The 26,450-nt window shown below is 41.6% G+C and overlaps 3 protein-coding genes and 1 pseudogene across 4 annotated transcripts in view; 2 read left to right on the top strand and 2 right to left on the bottom strand.

Moving 5' to 3' along the window:
* Nucleotides 1–6,872, top strand: part of LOC115733500 (G-type lectin S-receptor-like serine/threonine-protein kinase At4g27290) — a 56,016-nt gene extending 49,144 nt beyond the window's left edge. Inside the window, 6 exon segments of the mRNA XM_048273942.1 lie at nt 3,700–3,852; nt 4,660–4,817; nt 5,326–5,533; nt 5,832–6,069; nt 6,148–6,298; nt 6,379–6,872. Coding sequence (XP_048129899.1) covers nt 3,700–3,852; nt 4,660–4,817; nt 5,326–5,533; nt 5,832–6,069; nt 6,148–6,298; nt 6,379–6,684 — 1,214 coding nt within the window. The 3' untranslated portion in view covers nt 6,685–6,872.
* A 3,208-nt stretch (nt 6,873–10,080) lies between these two features.
* Nucleotides 10,081–26,217, top strand: LOC115754738 (G-type lectin S-receptor-like serine/threonine-protein kinase At4g27290). Of its 2 annotated transcripts, none has more exons than XM_048273941.1 (7): nt 10,081–11,633; nt 11,769–11,909; nt 12,315–12,472; nt 12,589–12,799; nt 12,964–13,201; nt 13,287–13,437; nt 25,997–26,217. In XM_048273941.1, exons 1-7 carry the CDS (start codon nt 10,322–10,324, stop codon nt 26,165–26,167), a joined length of 2,382 nt encoding a protein of 793 aa, XP_048129898.1. In that variant the 5' UTR covers nt 10,081–10,321; the 3' UTR covers nt 26,168–26,217. The 2 variants fall into 2 exon arrangements, with proteins under 2 accessions (XP_048129898.1, XP_030549742.2); XM_030693882.2 differs by lacking the exon at nt 25,997–26,217 and adding an exon at nt 13,532–13,845.
* LOC115754766 lies at nt 14,297–15,817 on the bottom strand (annotated as a pseudogene).
* On the bottom strand, nt 16,682–17,827 carry LOC125313775 (G-type lectin S-receptor-like serine/threonine-protein kinase At2g19130). Its single transcript, XM_048273943.1, has one exon. The coding sequence runs from the start codon at nt 17,354–17,356 to the stop codon at nt 16,868–16,870; it is 489 nt and encodes a 162-aa protein (XP_048129900.1). The 5' UTR covers nt 17,357–17,827; the 3' UTR covers nt 16,682–16,867.
* Nucleotides 26,218–26,450: the final 233 nt, after the last annotated feature.

The following is a 26,450-nucleotide window of genomic DNA, read 5'->3' as shown; positions in this document are numbered from 1 at the left end:
TTCGGTTCAATCCGAACCAAACCAAACTGTTAAGGTGAATGACTGAACCAAACCGAATTGTGATCAGAACCTAATAAAGAATTCGATTCAGTTCGGTTCAATTTTTCTTTATTTGGGTTTTTTCCTTTCTTTTCTTTTTCCTTTTTTGGTGAAAAGGGGCGGCGAGGCGGCCAGCCACTGGTAGAGCGCCGTGGAGCCCTCACATGGTGTACGGGGTCGCAGCCCCTCACTGGCCCTTTTTACAAAAAAAAAAAAAAAAAGGAAAAATAAAAAAAGGTTATTTTTTCCAGAACTGCTAATATTAAGAATAAGGAAGATTTTCAGTTCGGTTCGGTTAACCGAACCAAACCGAAAGCCCAAACCGAAAAAAAGAACGGTTATTTTTCAATGGACCGCCGGTTCGGTTCAGTTTCGGTTTCCACACCCCTACGGCCTACCCATGAAGATGGCAGAATGGTGTGGTGGAAGGTGAGGAAGCAGTAAAATTGCCTCTGTTTTCACTCCGTTTTCTGGGGACTGTTTTTCTCTTGGGGGGGCCAAGAGGGAAGCTATCAGAGTCCACGACCTTAAGCCCGTCAACTTTACTTGAACTCAATTTTTGCTTCGATGGCCATCCTTAGCAATGACCGGCATCAGTCAATTAGATTCATTCACCCGCATAATGACTCGTAGCTCAGGAGCGTCGACTGGTCTTCTATAACTACAAGTCTTCACGTCATTTTCGGAAGATAACGGTCCAGATGATCTGTTCAACTTCTCGAGTTAGTTTACTACACAATTTCCTGCGTAATATTTGACTTTGTCAAGAGGAAGCAACATTCACGAGCACGCAGGAAAAAGAAGAAAGGAAAGGCAAAAAGAAAAAGAAACGAAAGGAGAAAGAAGAAAGAAAAGGTAAAGGGGCAGACGCCTGGGGAGCCTCACGAAGCCAGATTTACTTCGTTTCGCAACGGTAAGGATTTAAGCGTAGTGGTTTTCGAAATTAGGACTCAAATTGGGAGTCAAGTGAATTTTGAATTGCGATGTCCGATTTTTTTTGAATTGCGATGTCCGATTTAGAAGTTGTTAATCTAAGAAATTATGAGGGTTTGATATTTTAGGGTGTTGTAGCACCGTAGGATTTTACGGAACTCGATTTGGACTTACGGTTTGCCCAAAAGAAATTTTCGAAGTTGAGGGCGAGTGATGAAGAGTACTCGACCAGTAGCTTTAGAGCCGAATTTTGTCGGTTGCGGGCTATATTTTGGGTTGGTCAAGCTTTGGGCCTTCTAAAAATACTACGAAAGAGCTTTCTTTTGACTATAAGCTCACTTGTAAAGAAGCTCAGCAAAGAGAGTTGTGGCGTGACCAAGTTCGACGCACAAGCTCCGGGTTGCAAGCGGCTTTGAATAATCGCATCAGACAAGCAATTTGTGAGCATGTGTGAGTTGTTTTGTTGGCAATTAAGCATAGTTTAGTCGAGTTGTTCGTTAAAGTAATGTTTTACTTGGTTTTGACGTCGATTCTCGTTCAATTGATAGGATTATGAGATTGTCGGCACGTATAACTACGTTGTATGATTTTGGGCATTCTCAAGTGAGTAGTGCTATCTCTTCTATCAATTTATGAATCATGTGTTGAAAGAAATAGAGATTCGATACATTATGATTTATGAAAGATCCTGTTTGTTGCATAAGGACCATTTATATTGAATTGAGATTGATCCACTCATTGTCATTTGATTCGTTTTGTTGATATAGATTTCGGATCATATTTGTTTGCAGTATTTTTATTATGCATAAACCTTTGTTGAAATGCTTTATCTGGTTTTTATATACTTGATTTCTGGTTATTGAGTATTGGTATTGCTTTATACATATCCACGGTGGGTGCTCGATCTGCAGAGGGGACTATTATGCACGGCTTTTCTATTCTAGGAATGATGGCCTCTTGAAGAACCTTTTCTAATGACCTCCAAAAGCCAAACATGATGAGGATGACCCGGTGATCCTTATCGAACTTTCTGAGACTGCAGTCTGCAGTCTAGTCTTCAATCATTTCTATTCTCTGGTTAATTTGCAGGTTCAATCTGCATGGGAACAGTGGTAGGAGCCTTGATTATTCTCTTGCAATTCACATCATCTGCTATCATGGGGATTTCCGGCACACTTGATACGTTAACTGCGGATCAATCGATGCAACATGGCAAGAGCATAGTTTCAGCTGGGGGTACATTCGAACTAGGATTCTTCAGCCTCCAGAATCCACCAAAGCATTACCTCGGAATATGGTACAAGAAAATAAATCCAATCACTGTAGTATGGGTTGCCAACAGAGTCAGTCCCCTCACTGATTCATCTGGTACTCTGAAGATCACTAGACAGGGAAGTCTCATCCTTCTTGATGGAAATGAGAGTGAAATCTGGTCTTCCAACTCATCAATGGCCTCACGTAATCCAGTTGCTCAGCTTCTGGACTCAGGGAATCTTGTAGTGAGAGATTTAGGCAATACTGGTTCTGATAATTTCCTATGGCAGAGTTTTGACTATCCAACAGATAGTTTTCTGGCAGGAATGAAGTTAGGAAGGAACAGAATCACGGGGTTTGATCGGTATCTGACGTCTTGGAAGAGTGTAGATGATCCTTCTCCAGGAAATTTCTCATTCCAAATTGACCCGAATGGGTTTCCCCAGATACTTCTCATGCAGCGTTCCACCATCAAGTCTAGTTTAGAACCATGGATTGGCGTCCGATATGGTGGAATGCCTAATTTGAACCCAAATCTGAACTACAAGTATGAATTCGTTCTGACTGAGCAGGAGATGTACTGCCACTACGAATTCCTCAACATGTCAGTAGTATCCCGTTTGTACTTGAATCCAGACGGTGCTGTGCAGCGCTTCACATGGGTTGACCAAACACAGAGTTGGGTTCTATTTCTCGCTGGACCATCAGGTGATTGTGACCTTTACGCATATTGCGGAGCCTACGCTATCTGCAACATCAATAAGTCCCCATTGTGCGAGTGCCTGAATGGATTTTCACCGAAGGTCCCACAAGAACGGAGTACATTGAACCGGCTTGGTTGTGTTAGGACAAACACTTTGGACTGTAGAGGAGACATATTCAGAAAGTACTCTGGTTTAAAACTGCCAGATTCACAGAGGTCCTGGATTTACAGGAGCATGGATCTTCAAGACTGTGAAATGGTTTGCAAAAGGAACTGCTCTTGTATGGCATACGCTAATATAGATTCCGAAGGTGGAGGAAATGGTTGTTTGCTGTGGTTTGGGGACTTGATAGATATGAGAGCATACAATGAAGGAGGACAAGACCTCTATGTTAGGTTGTTTGCTCTGGATCCAGGTATTATTTTGCTATCTACGAGAAAGTTTGCTGGTCGGTAAACATGGACAGGAAAGCCTCAGGAACAAAACACACACACCGAATAACTCTATTTTAACATTCAATAAATCATAGTTCTTGTTAGGTGCTCAGCAGAGCCTGATTCCTTCAATTGAGAGACAACAAAGATATAGTCCAAACCTACCTTCACTCAAAAGCTTAAACCAATAAGTTATGGATCCATTTAGGATTATTCACCATCCCAATTACACCACATCCTCGATGGGAGACTTCTTTTGTTCGATAACCTCACATGTGCGCCTTAACAGTTCTGAGTCTCGATTTTTCGCACTCCAATGGCTCTTTTTGGTCCAGGTCACTCAAGCCAGAAGAAGAAGAAGCTGATGTTAGGCTTGACAGCTTTAACATTGCTGCCATTCCTAGGTCTCAGTCTAATGGTGTATGTTTGGAAAAAGAAGGCAGTGATGAAGCACGTGCAAGTTAGACTTCGCCAGTCAGTTTTCTCTGGTAATTATTTTCAGTGATAACTCAGTTTTCTCTGGTAATGTGTTAGACTGTTGATCGATGCTTTCTTCTAGCTTTCAAATGGCTATGATGCAGAACAATGATATCCATGAAGTCTTTCTCAAGAATATCGCTTATTGGAAACTTTATCTATATGCATCTATTTCGGCGTGTGGAATTTAGAGAAAAGGGTTCACCATGGCTAAAGAATTTACAACCATGCGTACCTCAGCTTGCCACCCATTTTTAGCAATGTTCCAAACCCCATACTTTGATTTTTCTTCGGTAAATACAGCTATGCAAAAGGAAAAAAAAGAAGGAGAACATCTACCCTTTTTTCCTGCACAAACTTCCGTTCAAAAGGTTCTGAAACTGACCCCGACCTTGACTCCACCCCTCCACCCACCCTTGTCACTGGGCTAAATGCCGAGTTGCTCGAAGGACTTGTGACTGGAATGATGGAATCGGTTCGACCAAAATAATTGTGCAGGCCCTATGTTGTGCCATGGCCGAAGAATCTGAAAATATGCAACTAGCTGAAGATTTCGTTTCATGTAGATATCTATTATTCTAGCCGATTTGAAAATGAATATATATATGATCACAGTCTCCGACCAGAAGGGGTCAATTGTCTCAAATTGGTTAAACGGCTTTTCCATAAATTGGAAAAAATTCTTTGGAGCACAAGGGGGAAGTATGCATGGATAGCTTTGTTTTCTGGGTCTGTTCAAATCCACTGAATTCTTGATTGGTTTGCTCTTCTTCCTCTGTGAGGTTACTGAGCAAAAAGTTTTATTTTCTTAAATGTAGGTGGGAAATGCGAATTACTGGGAGGATATGAAAATGTCGAATGCTCAGGAGAAGATCCGGAGCTACCGCTATTTGAATTTGCCGCAATAGCTAATGCTACGAACAACTTTTCAACAGACAATAAGCTTGGAGAAGGCGGTTTTGGACCTGTCTACAGGGTAATAAGTAGTGCAAGCCATCTGTATGAAATACATTATGCCATCCATGGATTGAATATGTACCTATCTATCCTCTTGTGGTAAATAGCACGGACACACTATCTCAACATATTGCTCAAAAGCTGTTGCACTTACACGTCAGACACTCAGCAATGCATCAGTTCTGATCAGTCCTAGAAAAGAATTCATTTTGCATATCCTCAACTCTCTTGGCAGATGCTGGAGAAGTTTCGCTACCTTGCAACCTGGGACATGGCATAATGTAACTGCATTGGAAGGATAATTCGCCTATTTTAACTACGTTGCAAGAATATGATGAAATTAAGCTTCTGATTCTGTCAATCCAATACAAACATAATCACTTTTTGTGAACTTTTAGGTTCAACAGGGTGGAAAATTTCTACATGATTTGAAAATGTAGAAAAAGAGGCGAGATGAATTGAGTGTCAAAGGCCAAAAAATACTGTAAACAAAAGAAGTATCCTTACAATTTACGGCTATTTTTCAGGGTATGTTGAAGAACAGTCAAGAAATTGCTGTGAAAAAACTTTCAAGGAGTTCGAGCCAAGGACTAGATGAGTTCAAAAGTGAAGCTTTACACCTTGCCAAGCTTCAGCACAGAAACCTCGTGAAGCTTCTAGGATGCTGCATTCAGAAAGAAATGTTGCTGATATACGAATATATGCCCAACAAAAGCTTGGATACGTTCATTTTTGGTTCGCTTTCTATCGTGGTTCATGATGCTCAATCTCTCTTAAGCATGCTATAATGAAAATATCTTCTAAGACCTTGAAAATAGTAATCACAGATGATTTTACTGATGTCTCCATCCTTATGACACAAGATCTGACAAAACTGCATTTGGAATAGCTGGTCATTTACCAATAGAATTAAGATTGTTGAACTCTATAAGAGCGACATTCATTAGCGTGAATCAGTTAATCTGTCTTCTTCAAAATGCAGTACTGAACTATGCTGGCCTTTACATGAAGTACATAAATTGAACTTCTGCAGATCAGGAGCGGAGGAAGCTGCTTGATTGGAGTAAGCGATTTCACATCATCAGCGGAATAGCTCGGGGACTTCTTTACCTTCACTAGGATTCCAGACTCAGAATAATCCACTGAGATCTAAAAGCTAGCAATGTCTTGCTAGACTGTGAGTTGAATCCTAAGATATCTGATTTTGGCCTTGCTAAAAGTTTTGGAGGAAATGAGACAGAAGCATGTACAAAGCGAGTAGCTGGAACATAGTAAGCACTTAAATCAGAGCGACGTTTGTGATCATATTGCAAAAAGGCTCATTGTCGTTGGTGTATTTATTTGTGCAGCGGTTACATGTCCCCGGAATATGCAATTAACGGAGTTTTCTCGGCAAAGTCGGATGTGTTCAGCTACGGTGTTTTGATGCTGGAGATAGTGAGTGGGACAAGAAACAGAGGGTTCTCTCATCCAAATCACCATCAGAATCTTCTGGGACATGTAAGTTTTGAAGTTCCTTTTTTTTTTTTTTTTGGTCCGCCAGTACCCTTTAATTAATAGATTGGTCTTGAGGTGGTCAGGCGTGGAAACTATTTCAAGAAGGCAGATCAATTGAATTTGTTGATCCGGTGGTAGTTAACTCGTACAACGTAGCAGAAATCGTGAGGATCATACACATTGGCCTTTTATGTGTCCAGAAATGGACAGAGGACAGGCCAACCATGTACATGGTGATTCTGATGCTGGGAAGCAAGATGGCGCTGTCTGCCCCAGGAGAGCCCGGTTTTTTCAGCGAAACAAAAGGGCCTCATGCAGGTGCTGGCGCAAGCCAGCCTGAACCATGCTCTCCTAATGAAGTTACCTTGACAGCGTTATCTGCTCGGTAGATGATGCTTGTGCCATGATCTTCTGACCTGAAGAAATTATATGTGCTATAGCAACATGTACACCTTGTCAAGACTGGCAGAATCAAGTGCTGGAATGTGAGAGAAAGGCATCACCAGTAATGTATACGGCATCCCGGAACTCTTCATTCCCTCAAATTGTTATTAATCACATAATGGTCGTGTTATCTATGTCTACATAGATAGCTTACACGCTAATGATGAAACCACATTGCTTCTGTTCTCTAATCTATCTGCCCCCCTCTTTGCAATGCCATCGGTTGCTGATGAGACCACACATCTCTCTCTCTCTCTCTGGGGTTGCACAGAGGTCGCATTGTTACGTAGCCTCAAGCGACCATCTGAGGTTGCTGTCTAAGATCGATAGTCTTAACGAAGGTCGCGATTTTTGGGTTGAGAGAGAGAAGCTTGGCAGGGGCGACTCGAACTCGGAGACAGCAGGTCGAGCATTACAGTGGGCGGCAGAGGTTCCGCTTTGAGAGAGAACAAGTAGAGATGATATTTTTTATTTTTCAAGTTTGCTTATAAGTTGTGTTAGAAAAATCTCACATCGAATAATTGGCCTAGTGTGGAGTAATTAATATATCTTACATCGTCCATAATTTATTGAGTTAAATTTGTAAGTGAAGGTGGGTCAAAAAGAATATATCAACAGGCTTGGACTTGTATTACCCGATTATGAAAAATATGGTCTCCCACGTAATGTTCCAATTTTTCTAGGTTAAAATTTATTAATCACATTGGGGAATTAGTTGTTGGTAAACCAATCCACTTTTTTCTTTTTTAATAAGGGTTAACACCACGAATAAAAAGTTATAATCACATTGAGGAATTAGTTGCTGTTAAACTAGTCAACCTTTCCTTTTTGATTAAGTGTTAATCTCATGAAAAATCCCAAACTAGTATACGTGAAAAATTTAGCTCAAATTAAATTTTTTTATCACGAACTCCAAGCTAGTATATTTATGATAAATTTACTCCAAATTAATTTTTTAACCGCCAAAAATCCCAAACCGCCACAACTCTAACTAATTTATTCTCCGTTAGTTTTCGTTAAATTGTGTTAATATGCTAGGGGTGATCATTTCCAGGTTGGGTGGTTCCCAACCTAGAACCGAGAACCACCCGTTAGGGATCGGCTCCGCAAAATGGGAATCGTGAACCACCCGCTTGTTCCATGAAATCACACGAGAACGGAACCACCGGTCCGGTCCGATTCCCTGGTGGATCCTTGGAACCTGTCCTATCAAGCACCAACATCAATTAAAAAAGATTGTATGCGAGTGAACCGATGACCCCATTCCCAATTTCCCATAGGAAAAAGAGACAAAAATCTCTCTATAACACAAGAAGTATCGGACATTATGTCGTCTCACTTGCTCCCGGGCTTCGCCACTTTACTGAATGTCTGATAAGCAGCAGCTTTGGCCTCCCATTCATTAGTGATCTCCCTATCTTGCTGCTTTGCCTCCTCGTCATCAATTTGTTCGAGGCTCTCGGCAAGAGTCGACAGCCCCAACCCGCTAATGACGTTCATCAACCCTTTCATAGCCCAAGCAGAAACATTATCTCCCTTTATCTTATGTGACTTCTCAACATCAATCACCACCTATTGCTTCTTAGCTACCTTTTTATTGTATTTTCATGAAACTGAGCCGGGGAGTCACGTGATCAGAAGTCCCATAAGGCACTCAAATGAGTGGATGAGGTACGCAAGGAAGGCATGAGATTGAGAATTTGAGAGAGATAGCTTCAATTATTTTTTTTTTTTAAAAAAACATATGCATATATAAATAGGTCCGGGTGGTTGGTTCCTCCCGAGAACCTGTACCCGCCAATTCTAGTAAGCTAGAAGCGGAAACCGAAGCGATACTTAGTGGGAACCACACAAAACCAGCTGGGTTAGAATCCGGTTTGGTCTAGTTCAGGTGGATACTAGTTTTTTTGCCCACCCCTAGTTAATACCACAAAAAATCCCAAACTAATATACTCAACGGAGGGTAAAACCCCCAAATTGGTACATTTGTCAATTGTTGCATGTTATCTAACTCAACAATTTGACCGTAAAATTTAACGAAAACTAACAGAGGGTAAATTTATCATAAGTGCACCAATTTGAGATTTTTTTTTGGTTAAAAAATTAGTTTGGAGTATATTTGTTACAGGGGGTAAAAAAATATGGAACATCATATTAAAATTCTAATTATAAATGCCATGTAATCAATTTGGCCGGAATTTCTCCGATTTGGCATTTAAGTGAGCCAGCAAAAACTTTTGGCCCTAAAATGAGTGCCCTACGTATCTTTTGGCATTTCTAGTGTCATTCTCCTGCTTTTGACAGCATGGTCCCTATTAATGTGCAAACCATACCGATATAAGATCAGAATTTGTTCTTCATGATACCTTCTCATTGTTACAGATGCGCCACGATTAATGTGTAGCAGAATGCTCCGCGATCAAAAACTTATACTCTACTTGCTTGGAAGTTGGAACCTTTTCTTCTTGATTTTTTGCCCACATAACCATTGGCAATAATTTCCAGGTTGGATGACAACGACTTGCTTCCACCAAAACCTCTGAGAGCTACCCAAGAACGGTCACCAATAGAAGAGAAAAAAAGAAAAGAAAACAAGATTAGTCAAACGTATTAATCTAAAGTATGTTTGGACCCACCGTATCACAGAACTTATATTCTTGGTTAGAACGGTTAGGTGTATAAGCTAGGACATGATTAGATCTCATTCACAGTCCATTATTCTCTCCTGAGCCTATATACATCTTGTTATCCGGACAATTCAGATTGATCAGCAGATGTGAAATGGGTTTTTTGATTTCATCCTCCTTCGTAAAATGTTGTTCAGTAAATTTCCGGTTGCCGTCTAGGAAAATCAATCCTGCTAGACTTATAACCACCCATTTTCGAAACCTGTACGCAATGGAACAGTAGAGATTTATTCTTAAAGATTTGCTAGTGGAGCTATGAGAACTAGTAATCATACATACCAACTACCAATGACTCAAGTTAATGCTCCATCAGCTGCCTATCTTTGATTTAAATAGTCAGTTTTCTTTCATGAGCGAACTCCTAGAATTGACTGTCCACTACTTATTAATGGATACAAGTGGAGTTGGCATTGGGTTGGTGGGGATAGGACATAGTCAAGAGTAATTATATTCACAATGAATCAGGATTTGGCATTTTTTTTTAAAAAGAAGTACAATCTTCAAGACCTTTCACATTAATAAGATAAGATGCCTTCAAAGATCAGATATCTACCTTCGTCATGTTCTGCTATTGTTCCTTCATCAGGGTCAACTCACGAGAAGGAACAAAAGTCAACTGAAAATGAGAACTTGCATCAATACCAAACTCATAATTGGTGGAAGAATGAACACTCGCCAGGTTGGCCAGATTTCTTCAAACTAAATATGGCTGAGTGCTCCGACCAATAAAATTGGCAGGAGTCCAGACGTGCCCACCACTTGCAAAAGGAGAAAAACATTGAAGAAGCATTGGAAAAGGAACTACCTTTGGGCATTCATAGTTCAGAAGGAAGATCGTGGGGTTTGTCAAGAGTTCTTTTTTTTCGGATTCTTCTAGTAATGATATGAAATTCCAATGTCATCGAGGAGATTGATGAGAAGATTGAGGACGTTCATGGTAGGCTCTACCAAATTCATCCTTTTGTCCACTTTGTGCTGCATTTTTGTTGTATCTGCGGCTCTGGACTCTATTGCAGAGAACCAATCAATCAGAGATGGCGATACAATAGTCTCGAGCGGCGGGAGCTTTGAGCTAGGATTCTTCAGCCCTAACAATTCTGAATTACGCTATTTTGGAATATGGTACAAGAAAATATCTTATCCGACGGTAGTATGGGTTGCCAATAGAGACTTGCCCCTGAATGATTCTTCTGGAGTCCTTAAGATTGTTGATCCTGCTGTTCTCGCCATTTTCAGCGGAGATAACCGCACTGTTTGGTCTTCAGACTCATCTTTAGCTGCAACAGGTGCAGTTGTGGCTCAGCTCCTAGATTCAGGGAACTTTGTCCTGAGACCTGAAAATGACACCGATCCAAGTAAGTACCTGTGGCAGAGCTTTGATTACCCGGGTAATACTTTTCTTCCAGGTATGAAGTACGGTATAGACTTAGGGACGGGCCTTAACCGCATCCTGACATCCTGGAAGAGTCTGGATGATCCCTCTATGGGTGATTACACAAACGGGCTCGACCCTAGTGGAGTGCCCCAGTTCTTCTTGAGGAAGGATTCCGTCATTGAGTTCCGTTCTGGACCGTGGAACGGCCTCCGCTTCAGCGGGATGCCAAATCTTAAACCAAACCCAACTTACACCTTCGAGTTTGTATTCACCAAGGAGGAGGTCTATTACACCTATAATCTCACGGATAGCTCGGTTGTCTCAATGATGGTTTTGAACTCGAATGGTGTCCTCCAACGTTTCACATGGATCGACCGCACTCAAGGGTGGAACCTGTATTTGACAGCTCAGATGGATAATTGTGATAGGTATGCATTGTGTGGCGCTTATGGAAGTTGCGACATAAATAATTCCCCTGCCTGTGGATGCTTGAAAGGGTTTGTGCCAAAATATCCTCAGTATTGGGCGACGTCAGACTGGTCTGGTGGGTGTGTGAGGAAGACGCTGCTGGATTGCCAGCAAGGAGAAGGGTTTTTGAAGTACTCTGGCGTGAAATTGCCAGACACGCAGCATTCATGGTATAACAATACCATGAATCTTGAAGAGTGCGAGAAGGTTTGCTTCAAAAACTGCTCTTGCACTGCATATTCGAATATGGCCATTAGTGGTGACGGCACCGGATGCATACTCTGGTTTGGTGACCTGATAGATATCAGAGATTATGCTGACAACGGGCAAGATATTTACATAAGGCTGGCTGCCTCTGAATTAGGTAAGAATTCGATAACCATTCTAGAATACTCAGATCCTTTGTAAATGCATGTATTAACATTGAAAATCACTTAGCTGCTAGTCCATGAGGATGATGTCTGATGCTGATTAGTCTGGACTTATGGTCACTCTGCAGCAGCATATAGAAGCTCAAAAGGGAGAAAACGAGTTCAGATCATAGTTGTCCCAGTATCATGTTCAGTATTCCTTATCATTGGCCTATGCCTGATCTTGAATATCTTTAAGAAAAGGAGGAAGAAGAGGACAAGCAGAGAAGGTAAGAATTTTTTAAGATTCCAGTAAGTTTTGGCTCCTGTGAATGTGTCATGAATGAATTTTCACTTAAAACTGTCGCCAAATGAGCACCACTTGGAACCAAATAGACGGAATTAGTTTTCTTCTGCAGTAGTGTGAGAGTATGTCTGCTCTACCTGCATGGATGACAACCTATTTATACATATTTTATTCTCAGATTTTGGACAGGAAAAAAAAAGAGTCCAACCTAGACTCTTTTGGCTCAAGAAAGACTTGAAGTGGAAGTATTGTTCCAAAGTATCAACTGAATTCTTGTTATTTAAGGAATGCAAGAACAATAACCGTTCTGCATTCTTATTCTCATGTCCCAATACCTGTTATTAGGAAGTCGGAGATTGCTATAGGCAGTGATGTTTCTCCACTGCAGGAATTGGCAGGAAGAAGCCAGAGCAAGACGGAACTAAGGTAAATGAGAACACAGATGTGGAACTCCCGTTGTATGATTTTGATACAATAAATACTGCCACGAGCCATTTCTCCTTTGACAATAAGCTGGGACAGGGAGGCTTTGGACCAGTCTACAAGGTATTAACATGTTTAATACCAAAAGCCTACCGTTGCATGTTGGTGCTTTTTATCTGGTTAAGAAAACTGAATTACTAAGTTAGATCAACGTGCAAACTTTTGCCAAAATTTTGCAGGGTCTATTGGAAGATGGAAAAGAAATAGCAGTGAAGAGGCTTTCAAGAAGTTCTCGACAAGGACTCAATGAGTTCAAGAATGAAGTACTATGTATATCCAAACTTCAGCACCGGAATCTGGTGAAGCTTTTAGGATGTTGCATTCAAGAAGAAGAAAGGATGCTGATTTATGAGTACATGTCAAACAAAAGCTTGGACTCCTTCATATTTGGTAGGCTCCTTAAAACCTATAGAAACTCAACTTAATGAGGCCTATGTAAGCTCAGACAGCCTAATTAGTAATGAACCTCTGACATGTCCATTGCCAAATTTAGCTTCTAGATTTCAGTCTGGAAGGCTGGCGTCGAACTGACTGCCTTGCTGGGGAAATTGCAGATCAAAACCGAAGAACATTACTGGATTGGCAGAAGCGCTTTCAGATCATAAATGGCATTGCCCGGGGGTTATTATATCTTCACCAAGATTCCAGATTGAGGATCATCCATAGAGATTTGAAAGCTAGCAACATCCTACTAGATCACGAGATGAACCCAAAGATCTCAGATTTCGGCATGGCTAGAATTTTTGGAGGAGATGAGAGTGAAGGAAATACTAACCGAGTTGTCGGGACATAGTAAGCACTTGCGCACGTAAATTTCTTTTCTTTCGACTTAAATCGCACAAGAAAATTGTGAAGTAACTCAAAATGCATGGTGCAGTGGTTACATGTCCCCAGAGTATGCAATTGATGGCCTGTTCTCAGTGAAATCCGACGTATTCAGCTTTGGTGTGTTGGTGCTGGAAATTGTAAGTGGGAAGAGAAACAGGAAGTTCAGCCATCCTGATCACAAGCTTAACCTACTCGGCCATGTATGCATTCATTATCCGAGCAACCTTCTGTTGTACAAATTCTGTCATTTTTGCTGCATGCACCTTATGTTGTTCTATTGTTTTCCCCCACCAGGCATGGAGACTGGCGAAGGAGCTGAAATCTTGTGAACTGATTGATCCGTCAATTGCAGACTCGTGCAATGAATCCGAAGTGCTAAGATCAATCCATGTGGCTCTATTATGCGTGCAACAAAGTCCCGACGACAGGCCTAATATGTCAACTGTAGTTCTGCTGTTGAGTAGCGACATAGCATTGCCTCCGCCTAAAGAGCCCGGCTTCTTCAATGAAAGAGATCTGTCTGACATGGAATACTCATCAAACAAGCAGGACCTTTCTTCAAACAATACAATGACAGTTACTTTACTAGAGGGCCGATAAAATTCAAATGCTCCATTCATCCAAATGCCGAGTTGTTTGAATCACAGTTATACTTCCACAAATCTTGCAATTAAATAGTTGAGATTCGCAGTTTCTATGCAATTAAGCATTTCATTAGAGAGAGAACAAGCACATAGCAAGCCCCTTTGAACAGTTGTAATCCTTGTGTTCCCCCCTTTCCTTTGGAACAGAAACTAGCATTCCTGCTATAAGTTTGTACTGTCCATCAAGGCTGATTAATTGAGGTTCTTGCAAGTTGTGGCATCTCAAGACAAAATGCCTTTGTATGTGAGGTTAGATCATTGCTGGCAATACTACTGAGCTCTCCGTTGCGACATTACGACAACACATAGGGGCTAAATGGCCAAAATTTTGAGATTCCAGAACACAAAAAAGCTTGAGAGTGCCGCAAGACAATAGAAAGCTCCAGCTCTATTATTTTTGTAACTGTAATTTAACTGAGCTCATATCAAACTTCCTGTTTCTTGATGAAGACAAATTCCACCATAATTCAATCATACAATAAAGCACAAATCCTTTTTCTTTTGCACTTACACACCACAAGTGTAGCACTTCAGCAAAGAATCACATGAAACAAGATGAATCTCATGTCTGAAAAGCTATTGAGCTTCCATTAAAGAGACCATAACATCATTTACTGAATCCAGATCAGGTCTGTAAAGAGGAGGTTCTGGGATTCTCTCAGTCCTTATATATGAGAAAGCTGGCTGCTTTGGAAAAGGTAGAATTAAAAGGTCATTCGTGAGCATCGTTGAGACTTCTGACATAGTTGGCCTATCTGCTGCAATCTCTTGAACACAGAGGAGCCACGTTAATATGTCTTATCAGCATAGTATCCGATTCATGATGTTCCAACACCGAATCCACCAAGCAGAGATGTCTGTCATCTTGCCACAGTTGCCAAGCCTGAAAAGCAAGAGATGGGGATGTGTTAATGTTGTCAAGAAAATGCTTAGCAAGAGCTGCTTTGTGGTGAAACACAAAAGGCACCTGACCCAATTGAAAAGCCAAACTAGAGAAGCTAAAGCGTACAAAGAGTAGAAGCACAAAGCTGGTTTTTTTTTTTTTCCTTTTACTATGAGTGCAAACCTTCTTACATATCCAAGAAGATTCATCGAATCGGTCTGATAAAAGCCAGTATTCTTTTTGCCGCTTATTATCTCCAGAAGCAGCACTCCAAAGGTGAACACATCCGACTTTGTGGAGACGACTCCCTCCAAGGCATACTCCGGAGACATATAACCACTATACATGTCAATCAATGGGGTCAGGTTCTTCGATTGCCAGCAGAGACTCTATAGAGCACCCCAAAGCATCTTTCTTTGCAGAACATGTATAGTCAATACAAGGTCTGATAAAAATGCTTTGTTTGGTAAATATTGCACTTACTATGTTCCCACAATTCGATTTGTGTTTTCCACAGATTCACTTCCCCCGAACATCTTTGCTAGGCCGAAATCAGATATCTTGGGCTTCATATCACTATCCAACAGAATGTTGCTAGCCTTGAGATCTCTGTGGACAATGCGCAATCTGGAGTGCTCATGAAGATAATAAGTCCCTGAGCGATTCCTCCAACAATGTGCGCATGTGTTTCCCAGTTTAGGAGATGTCCTTTTGCTTGATCTGTTCCAATTCGATATTACTAAGATGCAATTTTGAACGAATTAACATACCAGTTAAATTAAGTCATGGCGAATATTCCTGAGCGGAGCATAACAGCCTACCGAAGAGAAAGGAATCTAAGCTTCTGTTGGGCATGTATTTGTAGATCAGAATCTTTTCATCTCGCTCTAAGCAGCAGCCCAGGTGTCTAACAAGGTACTTGTGTTGTAGCTTGGCTATAAGCATCGTTTCATTTCTCAACTCTAACATCCCTTGAGCAGACTTCTTAGAGAGCCTCTTCACTGCTACACGTTTTCCATTCAGCAATTTACCCTGAAGAGAATTCACTCGCATAGCCTTTAGAAATTCGAGTTTGCAGTTTGGAAATGAAATTTGCAAGACAATTAAAGGTTCTACCTCGTAAACTGCCCCAAAACCTCCTTCTCCTAGCTTTTTCGAATCTGAGAAGTTTTCTGTCGCAGTAGTTACACTCGAAAAACTAAACAAAGGCAACCAAGCATCCGTCTTTTTCTCTTCATTTCCTGTTCCTTTTTGAGAAGCTTCATCTGTACTAGGAGCAATGCTCATGTCCACATCAAACAGTAAAATATCCTGAGTCTGTCCCATTTTACCTGTTCACAAAGCCACATTATGCTTTTTATACCTTGAGAGACCTCAAACAAATGAAAAGGAGAAGAAAAGATCAGAGGACTCACCCTTCTGTTTCTTTTTCCATTGGCAGATGTAGGTGGTTAGGAAGAACGCAACAAGAGAAACAACAGAAGCGAGGGCTTGTTAATCCCTGAAAAAAATGCATTTGAAGAAAGTAGAAATCTTCTGTGGAGGAGTAACATGATATATAAACAGGTTTAGAATAATGCTTCTACCTTGGGAGTTGTGGAGCATCTTATTTTGGAGCTCATAAGCGGCAAGTTTGATGGATATTGTTTCACTTCCAGATTCATCTTCAGTGAGTTTTTGTAGATTAAAGAGGTCTCCATGCCACAGCGAACACCCGCTAATGCTGCTGTAAGCATATGCAGTGCAAGAACAACTATCGGAGCAGGCTGATTCACATGCATCAGCGGATGTTCTGTCCGAGCTAATGGGATCATCCGGAAGTCTCACATGGTCCATCTTGAGGAATCCATCCTTATCGCCATTTCCATGTCCCATCTGCTCACACTGCAACTGTATTCTCCTCACACACCCTGCAGATGTATCGTTCTGTCGCCACTTCTTCGGATCTGAGGGCCTAAATTCATCCAAGCAGTCACAAGAAGGAAAAGGATAGCCGTTGCATATGCTGAATGAACCACAGGACTTGTAGACCTCACATGCTTGCCGTGGTTGACTCCAAGAGTGGCTCCATTGCTTCGATGTCTCTAGCCAGGTGAGCACCCTCTATCCAGACAGGTCCATAACAAATCTTGTAGTTGCATTACCAACCAAACTCGTAGGCGAATATGTGAAATAACTCTCATTCCGATTGTTAATGAAGCTGAAATTGAAACTGGTGCTTAACATCATTTCAGGGATAAGAGAGAATGCTTGTCTATCGATATCCCAACGCCCAGTAGTCCAATACATCATATTCCCTTTGAGGATAAAAACCTCGTCCGGGCTTCTGGAATCCATTCTCAAGGAGAAATCCCCGGGGCTAGGGTCCGTGGAAGAATTCCACGATGCCAGCGCCCATAGCTTTCCAGTCTTTCTGCTGTATCCAAGTTTCACTCCAGGCAGAAAAGTATCTGAAGGATCATCGAAACTCTGCCACAGAACTGCTTCTGAGCTCTCGTCCCACAATACAAGATTTCCCGTATCCAACAGCATTGCGCCGACACTCCCACTGATGGAATTATCGCTAACCTGGTAGGTTATTCTGCCATCCATGATCACAAGATTGGCTCCGACTATGGCAAGAGCAGGAGAGGAGGTGGTGACAGCCTGATCTCAGTTACCCACGCAGACAATGGTTCTTCCCTTAATCTTCTTGTACCATATACCGAGGTATGTGTGAGAAGAATTTCCTGGGGAAAAGAAACCCAACTCAAATACCCCACCAGAAGATACTAGAGTGTCTGAGCTCGCGATGCTCTGGCCCCATTGAAATTGGGCTCGTTGCAGCACCAAGAACAAAAGAGAATCGAATGCAATAGCACGAGAACATCAACAAGGACAGGAGGGTCAGCCGCGTGGTCGACATATTCATGTTGCATGGTGAATCCATTGAATTGCATGCAGTTCAGGCAGGCTGGTAATGGTTCGGGAATTGCCAAAGAAGCAAAGAAGACTTCTCTTCTACGGACAATTTCATGGAAAGAGATGACTGGTGGGAGGGAGGCGTGCAAAGACTTGCCAGTCCAAGTCCAGTTGGTACCCGATGACTTTTCTTTTGATGATGACAAATCAATGGATGCCCTCCAAAAAAGTAGGTCCTACGAACGCTGCTTACCCTTTGCGAGAGACGTCCAAAGACTTGCAAGTTCTAAGCATCTTCGGGGATGAAATTTTCTTCGTCTTCGTTCATCTTTTTGAGCGACACAAGGGACTCTTTTTTTTAGGTATTTCAAGTCTAAGCCTGTCAACATATTCTTCTGACACGGAGACTTCTCTGACGAACTATTGTGACGCCCTAGAAATTCAATATCCGAATTACCCTTAGACATAAAATTACCAAAATGCCCCAGCTAATTTCGGAAATGACGATTTTGCCCCTAGGTCTTTATGAATGCCAAGACAATGAAATAAGTGAGGTGAGACCCATTCTTATCTATTCCCCCATGGTCAAAGGCGGCGACATCTCCCCTCTCTCTCCCTTGGCTGCCGACTTATCTCCCTCCTTCTGCCTTTTCTCTTGATTTTTCTTCTTTCTTCTTCCTTTTACCTTCATTTTTTCTTTTGGCCAACGACACCACCATCACCGTACACTACCTCCAGTCACAACCACACAACGTTGACACCGCGAACGAGCCCGGACAGCAGCCCGACGCCTCTGCAGCCCACAACTCCCCTGTTCTGCTCCTACCCTGCGCCGTTGCTGCTCTGCTGTTGCTGCAGCTGTCCTGGTCGCCTCCAGCCAGCTCAGCCGGCCTCCGGCCATCCTCAACTGTCCCACGAACCACTGCCACCAACCCCGATGCCGCCTCAGCTGTTTGCCACCTCAAAGAACCGGAAACAGTCGCCCCAGCCCCTGCTCTGCTTCGGTATACCCTGTTCCAAGCTCCAGCCCGGTTCTGCCTCTGTTTCAGCTTCTATCCTTGGCTGTCGATTGCTGCTCCGGCCACCGTGAGCCACCAACCACCTCCCTCGACACCTCCTCAGACCCCACTAGTCATTTCCATCGCCGCCCCAGCCGTTGGCCACCCCAAGGAGCTGAGAACAGCCCCGCCCGTGCCTGCTCTGTTTCTCGTCGCGGCACCCTGTTCGCGGGCCAACATACTGGGCCGTGGCCTATTTTGGTCCCGGGCCGTGCCTAGTGTGCCTGGGCCGTGTGCCAGGCAAGTTGGCCGAGCCTGGGCCGAGATGGCCTGGGCCGAGTGGCCGAGCTCGTGTGCCCATGCGTCCGGGCCCGTGTGCCGAGACCGTGGGTCGAGTGGCTAAGGAAGTGTGCCCGAGTGTCCGAGGAATTGAACCCAAGTGACCGAGTGCGTGTGCCCTTGAGTCCAAGCCACATCCCAAGTTCGTGTCCGAAGGATTTTTAAGGATCGCCGTCATACTAGCCTCGCACATTTGACTCGTGAATCGACCTCTAATCCTTGGTTAGGTCGCTAACTACGTTCGGATTAGTTTATTTAGATTATTGTATTTAAGTAGCTCGATTAAAGCCGGTTTAGATTAGAAAGTTGATTTAAGTTCAATGGCCCTAATTGGTTAAGTTAGTCTAATTAGCTAGGATTCTATGGCTAATTGGATGAGATTAATTGATTGAATGATTGTTATTGTTTAATTGTGAGCGAGCGATAGACTAGAGACGAGCGTACGATCGATTGACTAATTGAATCGGCTAAAATTAAATTGTCTCTTGAATTGAGCTTAAATGTGCATATTTCGATCAAATATTCATGATTGAAATGATTGAATGTTTGATTTGGGGGTAAAATTGCCTCGTGATACATGTAAAGTTCAATGCGGATGATTTCGTGCATTCGTATGACTATATTTAACATCAATTGCATGTATTGACGTGAAACAGACCTTGGGTTGAGGCTTTGTGCACTACGGTGCGAGCATCCGCCTATAAGGAAAGTTGATAAACCGGCTTGATCGATTGGCATACTTGTGTGGCCATATGATGGTTATTGTCGGCCCAAGGGTACTAGGGGACGATATCTAACATATCTAATGTATCCGTCTCGGGAGTACCAGGGGGATCATTATCGTCGGTCCGAGGGTGCTATGGGACGATACCTAGTATATTTATTATATCCGTTCCGGGGGTAATAAGGGGGATTATGATCGTCGGCCCGGGGGTACCGGGAGACCAATTCATGTCCGTCCTGGGGGTACCAGGAGGGACTATAGGTTGCCATGGTCGAAAGAAATGGAACGATGCCTTGTCTTGCCCAAAAGAGCATCGATTGACTAGAGCATTGGCACCTATTGACTAGTGTGCCTAACTAAATAGCCTTAATTATGTTGACCGAACTGTGTGTTGTACTCTGTGGATTGATAGCTATATGATATTCTGTTAATGAGTTTAATTTGTGCGACTGTCTTATCAAGTTGTCCTTATACTTTGTGTTGCTTCCTGGTAGGTAAGTTGCATGTGATTGAGTGTCGCGACCTAAAATTAATTTATAGGTTAATGAATTATTAGGTTAATTAGATGAATTAACTAACCTAATACGGACTCTCCCAAGCCCTACCAATTCGCAACTTAGGTTTGATTTTTAATTTAGGAGCCGCCACTAATCTTTTTGGTAGGTAGATTAGATACCTAAATAAAGTAGGAGAATACTTTATTTTCGAACGACTTGGTTATGTTAATTTTTAATTAACACCCTTTTCAAAATTTCATGAAAATGCTTTTTCGATTGATGATTTGTGATTTTGATTTCCCTTTTTTATTTTCGAATTTTCCCTTTTTTTTCTTTTCAAATTTTGAATTGAAGCGAATTTGAACAAAATTAAACAACAATGCCCATAATATACCTTTAAATCCAATTTTCCGATAAATCTTCTCATTTCGAAGATTGGGCGGCGAGATTTTATCCGCTACATCTTGAAAATTGAGCCGGATGTGGATAAATATATAGAAATACAACGTCCCTTCCAAGACAATTTCTATATTTAAATCACCATCCCATCCCATAAGATCATGGGCGTGGCGTGTGATTTAATTTTCCGACTGGACTAGGCACGAGGAGCATACATTATAGGCGAGTTTTGTTTAAAGATGTGCAAATATTTATTAAATTTTCGAAAATCCTTAGAGGATTCTAGAATTTTCAAGGAGATAAGCTCCTATCCACAAAGGATATCAACATCTTTTAGGAAAGTTATCTTAAGATTTTCAATGAATATCTTGATAATTATCCCAATTCAAAAAGATATGCTCGATATTTCGAAAACCTTAAGTTTGATCGAAGATATACTTAAATTTTGAGAAAATGCAAATATCTTATCGAATATGATCAAGATCAAGATTTCTCAAAATAAAACTACCACAAGATATGCCAGAATTCAAAAGATAAGCATGACATCTCAAGATTTATTCAAACTTCAAACATGCATGATTAAGCAACAGTCTTTCTTGTAGATATGCTCGAATAATTCAAATAAATCAAATTAGGAAAACAAGATAATCTTAACATTCAAGGGATAGAATTTTACCTTATCTTGCGATTGCGATTTCCTAATTGAACTTTGTTCAAAGATTGAACACCCAAATCGAAAAGGAGGCCAATCGGATTGCCAAATTTGAATCTCGGACAAGACGTACAGATTGCGGCTCGACGGGAGGAAGCTCACGGCTTCGGTAGTGCTCGGGATCTCAAACAATCAGCTTGGAGTTGAACGGCGATGGGCAGTGCTCGGCTCGGCAGTGGTGTTCACAATGGCATGCCAAACAATTCGACGACATTCGCCAAGTTTGTATCTCCAGAACCAAAATAACTGGACGTCGATCAAGCAATGATCTGGTGCAACATCAAAGACCCACGTACATGTTGACTTTGCTGACAATTTTGTCTTTTGTCTGGTGTAGGCATGCTTGAGTGGAATTCTCCATAAATCTGCACAGTCTCCCTAGTGTATTGTTCTAACTTTGCTTGACTTATATGAAGTCACAGAACCCATAATAGCATTGTCAGACCAAGATAAAACAAAGAAAATAGATACAGGATGTAAACTTAATGAGGCCAAATTCTAGTTGCCTTCTTTGACCGTGGACTTCAAGGAAGGAAAGGCACCGCTTGGACTTGATTGAAGAATTGTCACCATGCTGATGTGGTGGCATGAACTTCTAGATTTGATACCGAACAAAAAATAGCAGATAACGATCGTGAAGTTTGGATGTCGTTGACGCTGACGTTGTTGGTGGTGTTTGGCACAACTAAATAGTGGCGAACGATGATGGCGAGGGACAGTACGAACAAGGACAGGCTTATGGTCCGACTCGCCGGCTGTGGTGTCTTGTGGCTCTTGGAGGATGTTCAGCCGAGACTTGCTTGAAGAATTGTTTGGAACAGTTATTGAACCTGCAAGATGAGTAAACTCTCGGCCGAAGACAGGTTTATATTGAACCAAAGACTGAAAATACCATTGGAACTCGGCCACAGATCGATTCTGGTCTAGAGTGTAGCTGATGTGGACGAAGCAGCAACTTCTTGTTAAGGATCACAGATTGGCCATCTCGTCGTCACCGAGTCCGCACCAACAACGACACCTTGGATCAAGGAGCAAAACGGTCCATGGAAATGCTTCGAGCATGAAGACATAGACAACACTATTCATGGGCAAAGAAACTCACGCCAAAAGACAACACCTCCCTATCTCCTCACTTTATTTTTACTAATCCATGGCTTCTCTCTCTTGTGGCCGTATATTCTCAATTCTGTGGCCCCCCCTCAATGCAAACCCTACGTGTGTATTTATAATGGTGAGCTAGGGTTTACGTGTCATTTTCATTATTTGCAAAATTGTCCCTCAACTTGTGCTAATCGCAATTTGATCCGGAGATAAAATATTCATCCATGAAGCCCCTTTTTTTTTTTTCAATTAATGGATAGTTTTAATTAAAAGGATTTTCCCAAATTAAACAATAAATGGGCTGATTTAAGCTCAAAATTATTCCAATAGCCTTGTTAATTTTCGGCACACACTCCTTCTTGGATCGAAAAATCCAAACTAAGCCTAGTCCAGTCCTTCAAATTGAGCTCAATTGCATTGCCTCTAGCTTGAATGTAGTGACATGCATGATAAAAAAGTAAATATACGATGAGAAATTAATTTTCGTGAGAACTATGATAATTCTCATTTTATACTTAAATGAATGATTTTCTAAAAATCAAAATTTAGGTGTCAACATTGAGATATCCGTATTGTGAGATATGATTGAGTGATAGGACGTTACGGACAAATCAATGCCCTAGCTGGGCTTAGGCGTTGACTCATTAAGATTTATTTCTTACCCCGTCATGGTTAACCTTTTTCAAGTCCGAAATGATGGAGTTTAGGGTTTTGTTAGAATTGATGCTGAAGGCTATGTTGACGTAGCCCCTTACCTAGAGTAGATACGAGTTAACCCTACCCGCTCCGAAGCATAGAGCTAAATAGTGTATTGTCCTCATTGGATAAGACAAGTCTGTCAATCAAATGATGTTTTTGCATTAACATATTTTCATGCTTTTCTATCCCTATGATTTGATATTGTCCGGGAATGTTATATGTTTCCGCATGCGTAGTTGATCTTAAAGGTCGGTAGCGTGCCGGAGACACTATCCTTTACGACTAGAGAGGACGAGTTGGTGGGATGCCACGTGCTCGAGGATTGGGGCATGACAACTGCAATCCCCAACCTATAGATGCTTGAAAGGGTTTGTGCCCAAATATCCTCAGTATTGGGCAATGCCGGACCGGTTAGATGTGTGCATGAGGAAGATGCCGCTGGATTGCCAGCTAGGAGAAGGGTTCATTTAAAATACTATGGCTTGAAACTACCAGACACACAGCATTCATGGTATAACAACATGATGAATCTTGAAGAGTGCGAGAAGGTCTACTTGAAAAACTGCTCTTGCACTATGTATTCGAATATGGATATTAGGGGAGGTGATGCCAAATGCGTACTTTGGTTCGGTGACCTGCGGAGATTATGCTAATGTTGAAATAAATAAATATTAAACCACGCATTCTTCTAACAGCTTAAGCTTTTAGAGCAGTTGACTATGGTCCCATCAAATCTTTCATAGTATCAAAGCGGGATGTCTTGAGTTCAAATCTTTCCAAATCCCTATTTGCTGCCTTAGTACTAGGCAAAATAACCAAGCCCCTATTTGCCTCCCCAATAAATATGTTCACGCTTAGTACCATGCAAAAAACCAGACTAAGCTTACTAAGCCTGAGAGGGAGTGTTGAAATAAATAAATATTAAACTATGCTGTCTACCTCTAAATTAGGCAAGGATTTAACTATCATACTAGAAGACTCGAGCCTCTAGTGTTTATGATAATTATCCTTCGCAAATGCATGTATTAACATTGTAGATCATTTAGCTGCTAATCCATTTCTGAGTATGATATCTGATGCTGATTGATCTGGACTTATGGTCACTATGCCATGGCATACAGAAGCCGAAAAGGGAGAAGAGATGTTCAGGGTTACTTATCATCGGCCTATGCCTCATCTTGAATATCTTAAAAGGGGGAAGAAGGGGAAAAGCAGAGAAGCTAAGCATTTTTGAAAATTCCATTAAGTTTTTAGCTCCTGTGCATGTGTTTTGAATGATTTTTCCATATGAACACCACTTGGAACCAAATAGACGGAATTAGTTTTCTTTTGCAGTGGTGTGAGAGTATCTCTGCACTATCTGCATGAATAACTGTCTTATACATTTTCCTAGAACTCTTTTGGCTCAAGAAAGACTTGAAGCGGAAATATTTATCCATAGTATCAATTGAATTCTTGTTATTTAGGGAATGCAAGAATAAAAACCATTCTGTATTCTTATTCTCATGTCCCAATAGCTGTTATTAAGAACTCTGAAATTGCTATAGGAATTGATTTTTCTCCTCTGCAGGAATTGGCACACCGAATCCGGAGAAAGACAGAACTAATGTAAATGAGAACACAGGTTTGGAACTAACGTTGTGTGATTTCAGTACAATAATTACTGCCACAAGCCATTTCTCTATTGACAATAAGCTGGGATAGGGAGGCTTTGGACCAGTCTACACGGTATTAACATGTTTAATACCAAAACACTACCTAGCATATGTTGATGCTTTTTATCTGGTTAAGAAAACTGAATTGCTAAGTTAGATCAACGTGCAAACTTTTGCCAAAATATTGCAGGGTCTATTGGAAGATGGAAAAGAAATAGCTGTGAAAAGGCTTTCGAAAAGTTCTCGACAAGGACTCAATGAGTTCAAGAGTGAAGTACTAGGCATATTCAAACTTCAGCACCGGAATCTGGTAAAGCTTTTACGGTGTTGCATTCAAGAAGAAGAAAGGATGCTGATTTATGAGTACACGTCGAACAAAAGCCTGGACTCCTTCACATTTAAGGATGCTGATTTATGAGTACATGTCGAACAAATGCCTGGACTCCTTCACATTTGGTAGGCTCCTTAAAACCTATAGAAACTCAACTCAATGAGGCCAATGTATTGTCAGACAGCCTAGGTAGTTATAAACCTCTGACATGTCCCTCACCAAATTGAGCTTCTAGATTCCAGTCTAGATACAGGTTCACGTCAAACTAGACGTGCACAATTTCCAGCGGCACCACAACTGACTGACTTGCATGAGAAAACATGTGCAGATCAAAACCGAAGAACATTACTGGATTGGCAGAAGCGCTTTCAGATCATAAATGGCATTGCCTGGGGACTATTATATCTCAGATTATCCATAGAGATTTGAAAGCTAGCAACATCCTACAAGATCACGAGATGAACCCAAAGATCTCAGATTTCAGCATGGCTAGAAGTTTTGGAGGAGATGAAAGTGAAGGAAATACTAACCGAGTTGTCAGGACATAGTAAGCACTTGCGCTCATAAATTTCTTTTCTTTCAACTTAAAACATACAAAAAAATCGTGGAGTAACTCGAAATGCATGGTGCAGTGGTTACATGTCTCCAGAGTATGCAATTGATGGCCTGTTCTCGGTAAAATCCGATGTGTTCAGCTTTGGTGTGTTGGTGCTAGAGATTGTTAGTGGGAGGAGAAACAGGAAATTCAGCCATCCTGATCACAAGCTTAACCTACTTGGCCATGTATGCATTCATTATCCACGCAACCTTCTGTTATACAAATTCTGTCATTTTTGCAGCGTGCAATTATGTAGTTTTATTGTTTTCCCCCACCGGGCATGGAGACTGTCCAAGGAGTTGAAATCTTGTGAACTGATTGATCCATCAATTGCGGCCTCGTGCAACGAATCCGAAGTGCTAAGATCAATCCATGTGGCTCTATTATGCGTGCAACAAAGTCCCGACGACAGGCCTAATATGTCAACAGTAGTTCTGCTGTTTGAGTAGCGACATAGCATTGCCTCCGCCTAAAGAGCCCGGCTTCTTCAATGAAAGAGATATGTCTGACATAGAATACTCACCAAACAAGCAGGACCTTTCTTCAAACTATACAATGACAGTCACTTTACTAGAGGACCGATAAAATTCAAATGCTCCATTCATCCAAATGCTGAGTTGTTTGAATCACAGTTATACTACCAGAAATCTTGCAATCAAATAGTTGACATTCACAGATTGGAAGATTTTTTTGCAGTTTCAATGTATATAAGGATTTCATTACAGAGAGAGA

Source organism: Rhodamnia argentea, chromosome 2, assembly GCF_020921035.1.
Source record: "Rhodamnia argentea isolate NSW1041297 chromosome 2, ASM2092103v1, whole genome shotgun sequence".
In the NCBI taxonomy this organism is placed as follows: Eukaryota; Viridiplantae; Streptophyta; class Magnoliopsida; order Myrtales; family Myrtaceae; genus Rhodamnia; species Rhodamnia argentea.
Note: the sequence above shows the minus strand (reverse complement) of the source record. Positions and strands in the feature narration are given on the sequence as shown.